This window comes from Melanotaenia boesemani, chromosome 16 (genome assembly GCF_017639745.1).
Source record: "Melanotaenia boesemani isolate fMelBoe1 chromosome 16, fMelBoe1.pri, whole genome shotgun sequence".
Taxonomy (NCBI): Eukaryota; Metazoa; Chordata; class Actinopteri; order Atheriniformes; family Melanotaeniidae; genus Melanotaenia; species Melanotaenia boesemani.
The window spans coordinates 26,770,997-26,777,441 of NC_055697.1; the positions used below are offsets into that span (position 1 = coordinate 26,770,997).

The 6,445-nt window shown below is 36.9% G+C and overlaps 1 protein-coding gene across 2 annotated transcripts; it reads left to right on the forward strand.

Annotated features, from left to right (window-relative positions):
* The first annotated feature begins 871 nt into the window (after positions 1–871).
* On the forward strand, positions 872–3,766 carry ciao2b (cytosolic iron-sulfur assembly component 2B). 2 transcript variants are annotated; one of them, XM_042011256.1, is made up of 5 exons: positions 872–1,092; positions 1,273–1,352; positions 2,860–2,985; positions 3,079–3,141; positions 3,246–3,766. In XM_042011256.1, the coding sequence occupies exons 1-4, from the start codon at positions 954–956 to the stop codon at positions 3,139–3,141; spliced, it is 408 nt and encodes a 135-aa protein (XP_041867190.1). In that variant the 5' UTR covers positions 872–953; the 3' UTR covers positions 3,246–3,766. The 2 variants fall into 2 exon arrangements, with proteins under 2 accessions (XP_041867190.1, XP_041867189.1); XM_042011255.1 differs by having other exon boundaries at positions 3,079–3,124.
* Positions 3,767–6,445: the final 2,679 nt, after the last annotated feature.

Genomic DNA, 6,445 nt, shown 5'->3' on the forward strand with positions numbered 1-6,445 from the left:
AATTTTGTCTAGCAAGCTAATGGAAAGTAAGCCTGGCTGTGTTGAATTTGTTTCATAAACATCTCCTCTGACAAACAGGAGCAGTGTGATCATTCCACATGATGTGTGGGCTGGATAAATGTGACAGGTGTGGGCCAAATCTGAACCACAACAGCCATCCCATCATATGTGGTTCTACATGAAGGATGATTGTGACACTGTAGTGGTGCTGAGGTGAAGTACTGTATAAATAATATGTAATATTTTTTCTTGCCACAAACATTTTTGTTTTCATATAGCACTCCTGGCAAAAACATACTTATACATTTGTAGGGGAACAAGAAATATATTAAATGCTTGCACATAATGTTAAAATCAACTAATATATTCTTGAAATGTGCTGAAAACATCATTAAAAGTGAATCACACAAGTGTGATAAAATTAGGTTCTGTGATGCTTATTTGCCATAATGTCCCCTGTACTAATTGTGCCATGAAGACCATTTCTCTGTTTCTTCAAACCATTTGTAATGTTTTTGTAATGCCAACTTTTTAAAAGAGTTTAACTGAAGTTTAACCGAAGGTGATGTCCACGAAAAGAGAGCGCCGTATTTTATAGTGACTGAATAAAACCAATAGTGATGCTGACTAGCTTGTAAAATAGGAAGTAACTGCCATCTAGTGGACAAATAGGGAGTTACAACCAGCTTGTAAAGAAATGTTCATCACTAAAGTCATAGTAATTAGAAGTCATATTTAAAAACTATACTGTAAAAAGTACTGTGCTTTTTTAAATGTTTATGGGCTTGGGAAACTCACAAAAAATACTTTGGGTGAGATATTTCTTTAAGACTTCCACTGGAGACTTTTGTCCGGTGTCGCTTTCCGTAATTCCAGGAAGCGTATTGGATGCTAGTTGAAGTGAAGCGCCGTTGGTTGCAGCTAAAGGGTGTTTAGTTTTAACGGGGGCTGAAATGTCGTCTAAAATGTCAACAGGGTCTCAGCTGGAGAATGCTAACCCTGTTATCTTCCAGCGGTCCGGGGAGAGACTGCTCACGGCGTCCGAGGAGGATGAAGACGTTCACGACCCCATCGACGACAGAGAAATATTCGATATCCTGTTTTTAAATATAAATTCTTCTCGGGTTCAGGCTGGTTTTACATTAATTTACTTGTTTAATTATTTGAAAGCAAACGTTTAAAAGCTAATTGACAACATGTATTTACTGATGGGTGGATCTAACCACATGTTTTTTTTTATTAGTTTGTTTTAAATTCTTTAATTGATATTACATCTGATCAGATCCATCAATGACCCAGAACATCCTCTGTCTCTGGAGGAGCTCAATGTAGTGGAACAAGTTCGAGTCAAGGTATGGATGGATAATCAGCTGGGTTTGAACTTGGCTGCACACATATGTGTATATTTATATAATCAGTTAAAGACAGAAAAGAAAACGTACAGACTATGATTCGCCGGTGTTAAATCCACCTGTATAAGCAACCAGATATCTGGTCAGATAGTCTTTGTTTTTGCTTCAAATAGTTTCTACTTGAGTGAAATGACCAGTAAGTATGTCGGAGCCATGATAAGAGCTTCTTGAAAGATCTCAGTGCAAGAGGCAAAATGCTTCAGTCCCTCATTATTTCTTTAATTGCTGGAATATCCTTTCAGAAGGAGAGGGAGAAATTCTGTTTTTCAACTCTGCAACTTTCAGATTGACATTCGATCACATTTCTTAGTTAATATTAAGATCATACTATATTTTAATTTATTTTAATTAAGAGTTGTGTGGATAAATATGACAGCCATATGATGACAGCAAACATTTTTCATTTTTGTGCCTTTTTCTTTCTGTTAATCTTAATATACTAGTTTGATATTTAACCTTTGTGTAACAATATGATGACATTAGATTAAACATCTAAATCTTGTTTTCTGGAAAATGAATTGAACCTCTGTAGAGTCAGTCCTGCAGATGTGTGTTGTCACATTCTTATATTTTTCTTAGTCATTACAGATTTCTCCTACCATCCTCCCTTAACCCAAGGAAAAGACACTAAGCATAAGAACATTAGGTGCATATTTGTGCAAAATAACAGACATGCAAAGAGATTTTCATATCCTGATTGGACAAAAAATGCAAATCCTAATGGCCTCCAATTTTATGTAGATTGTTAAATAGTTTTCACTCAAAAAATAGACCCATTTATTTTGTAAATGGATTCATCCTTTTTACTGAGCACTTCTATTAAACTTCTATTTCATCAGCCCTTCAACTCTTATTGTAACAAATCAGTACATGATGGTATGAGGAAAAAAGGATTATTGGATTTCATTATTGCCTCCTGAGAGTTTTTGTTGTAGCATTTGCTTTCCTTTCAAACCCTTTTAGCAAAAACTAAATTCTAACAACTTTGTTCCACCAGTCCTCAAGAGGTAAGAGTTCATGCTGGTGTATTTTTATAATTATGAGAATATGGGCATTCTCCAAGTGTGTGTGTATATATATAACTGATTTGACTTAAGTCTCTTCAGTAAGTGGTAACTCATTAAAGGACAAACACCAGAACAACAGCTTACGAGGCAGTCAGTATGAGTTAGTCTGGAAACATGAAGCTTATTGCTGCTTCTTGTGGAAAGATGTATAATGAACATATGCATTTACTGATGAATTAGCTCAAATGTACTCTACTATAATTGAATGAACCCCTCCTTCCTTTCCAAATGCCATGAGAACGATCTGTTTATGTTGGAAATACCTGGTTCTTTTGTGTCCAGTGTTTTGGTAAATTCTCCTCATGCTTTCAGACAGCTCTGACTCTCTATGCAGAATGTTATTTTTAAAGTCCCTCTCTATGTGTTTCTCTTTTCCTCAGGTTAATGATGCAGAGAGTACTGTGGGTGTTGAGTTCACACCGACAATCCCTCACTGCAGCATGGCGACACTCATCGGTCTGTCAATTAAAGTCAAGCTTCTGCGCTCCCTGCCGGACAGGTTCAAAGTATGTTCATGGATATTCTCACAGCTGATGCACATTTAACATCCTGTCTTTGTAGACTGTTAGTTAATGAGTTGTGTTTTTATTTTCCCTCAGATTGATGTTCATATAACTCCTGGGACGCATGCCTCGGAGGAAGCAGGTAAAACACTTATATAGGTAGTGAATTTTCTGAATCTGCTTATTACCATTAAATGCATAGGCTTTGTTTTTCAGTTGAAGTGACTAAAATATGGATTTTGTTTCTGATGTTTTGTGTGCAGTGAACAAACAGCTTGCAGACAAAGAAAGGGTGGCTGCAGCATTGGAGAACTCATCTTTGCTGGAGGTGGTCAACCAGTGCCTTTCCACCAGGAGCATCTGAGCATTTCTGTAGTTATCAAGCTTGAACCACTAATTTTTCCAGCACAACTCTGAACAGGAGGACATTTTTCATGCATTTACCCTGGGATGCTTCTCCCAAGCTTCATATGCTTTCCCTTTTAGTGACTGAAGAGCTACAACTGCTTTACAGTGAAGCAGAAAACAATGGGGATCATAAAAAGTCCTGAAGACATGGTGAGATGCGTTTAGAGAAAACCACAACATCATTAGCTGAGTGGGAAAATGGAAAAACTGCACAAGTCTATTATGTTCATTTTTAATAGAAGTATATTTGAAGTCTGCAGCATCATCTGTCACTTGTATATAATGCTTCTGAAGTTTTAATAAATGTGTACAGATCTGTAATAGTTTTTTTCTCCTTGTAGTTTATTTTATCTGATAATAAAAAAATGTAATTTTGTACCGAGTTAAGTTGGATTTTATAGCACTTTTCAAGAGCAAACGTCACAGTAATTAATAAAATTCAGCAAATGTAAAAACCAAACTATCCATTATTATTCAAATAAAGACACTTCAGTGTTTTGCCTACTTGAGTAGCAATAAAGACAACCAGAAAATTCCTGAAGAAATTTTCCAGGGTGCCAATGCAGCTACTGCCCACTCATAAACATGCCTACTGGCTATGGCATGTATCATGGGGGCAGCCATGGTGACAGAAAAGGCCGTAATGAGTGAGAGACTTGCTGTAGACAGAAACTCTGATGCATGAAGACACATTATGATGTATAGTGTGTAAATGAATGAGAGACAACGCGTGCTGATACGCTGTGTGATGGCACTGATTCACTGACATTTATTATAAAATAAAAATGTGGATGGTTCATTGGATGCATTCTGTTCCGCTGAATCACTATACATTAGTGATGTGTTGTTCATGACCGAACCAGCTGAAGAGCTGATTCCTGTCGGACAGAGCCGAATCTTTAGAAGAGGGAGAGGCTTTACTTTGATAGGCACCCCATGCGGCCAATGACATGTGAGGAAAGACAAGGACTATACCACAATGTGAAGACAAGGCATGTAGTGGTACAGACCAGGTACACAGAGAGAGATGGAGGGCCAGATTTAAGTTACAAGTCTGTCAGGAAAAAGTGTCATAATGTTCATACTTAGGCCTTTTTATTTGATTTACTTGGTGTGGTTCTGTGTTTAGCTGTTTGTTTATGTTTTTGATTTGAATGTAAAACATAACTATACTTTTTTGGGGGTTTTTTAAGCACAAAAATAAGGCTTTTATTTTGTAAAACAAAAAAAAAAAAATGCTTACCAACATACAAACAGCTCATAATTGCTAAATAAGACTACAATAGAATCTCTGAGTGATACTAAATGAAAAATTATTTAAGAGACGAATTTTCTAAGGGAGCCGAGTCCAAAGAGCCAAACTTCCCATCACTACTATAACTATCTGTGAAGCGTGTGCATAATTCCAATGTTACACATGCAAAACTGTGCATGCTGGCTGCCGTTGCTATGGCGACAAAGACGTTTTCTGTCTGCTGAGTCACTCAGAAACTGCAGGTGGATATATGAACATGATGAGATGAATATTTTTCTTGCTGATTTCTTGATCATAGTCATGATCAATAATTAAAGGCAAAATTATTAAAGGATTGTGAAATTTTAAGCAAAAGTATTGCTATCGTATCGGTATTGCTGATACTTGCACTGGATTTACTTGGTATTGGATCGATACTGAAATTTGCAGTATCACCCAGCCCTATTACACGTTAAAACTTTCAAATGGTGTCTGTGCTGTCGCAGAAGCCATGAGGCGACCCTTAATTCTTCATATTTTTTAAGGGAGCTGGATAGTTCTGAGGGTTTCTAAGGATCTTTGAACGACTCTCTGAACCAATATAATGTTGATATACAACAGACAACGTGGCAATGAAACTATTTTAGATGGTATCTTTAGAGGCTTCTTTAGTAGGAACCTGTTTACAAATACATTCCTATTTGTTTGACTGTATCTACACAAAATATGTTAGAGTAAACACATTTTGACTGGCATAAAAAATGATTTTGTACTAATAAAGTTCTTCATGGGAAACTGTTTTCTGAAAACTTGGCACATCTTTGCATGATGTGCAGTTTGCTCTTAGGGACGGGAAATGGGAAAATAGCCCGGATTATGCCAAATGATCCAAGAACAGAACTGAAAATCAGTAACAACAGATCTTATGGAATAGTGAATCCTCCCCAAAGTCTGGGCCTCATTGTTACAGTTTGGAACTATTTTTAAAGAAACGAGAACAACAAGCAGCCAACATACCAAAGGTGCTTTGGAAAGTCTTGGACAATAAGCCATGTACTTCTCAAGTTTACATTTTTCCACTAGGAGGCGCCATTCAATCATTGTACATTTAGAGCTACTGTAATGAGGTTTTTTCTCCATCAGATGAGGGGAGGCAGTCTGACAGAGCGCGCCGCAGTTCCGATGACAAACATGTTGTCCACATGTTCACTAAACAGTTTTCCATTAAAACATAATTCATGCAGACAAACTATAATTGTAGTCTACAATTATATTAACTTATTTTTAAAACTTGGAAATATGACTAACTTATTGGGTGGTATTAGTAACCACTGAACAAAAGGCCTATTAAAATTCTTACGTGAAATGTATTCAAGCAGAAAGGGATGGTTAAATGTATTCATTTGGATGTACTTGCTTTTTACAGTTTCTCAGACTAGTATATTGTATTAGTTTGCGGTCCCATGTTAAAGTTGACGCATACTGTATTGCGAAATAACAAGATAAATTGTTCCTCTGGCAAAGCTAACACATGCCTGTTTCTTCTTCTCTTCTTCCACATCTGGAAACATTGCATCAGTGTTAAAACCCCGGATAAAAGACACAGCCGCACAGCTGCATTAGGCGAAACCAGAGCGTTACATAAAGAAGGTTGAGTCAACGGAAACGGTCAAAACTAGTCAAGCTTGTGACGTCTCTCTCTCTCTCTCTCTCTCTCCCCCTTGCTTGCTTGTTTTAACAACACAAATAAAGTGCTTAAAAAGAGAGAGAGAGAGAAAGAGAGAGCGAGAAAATAAAACATCAATAATATTAGCTCATTTT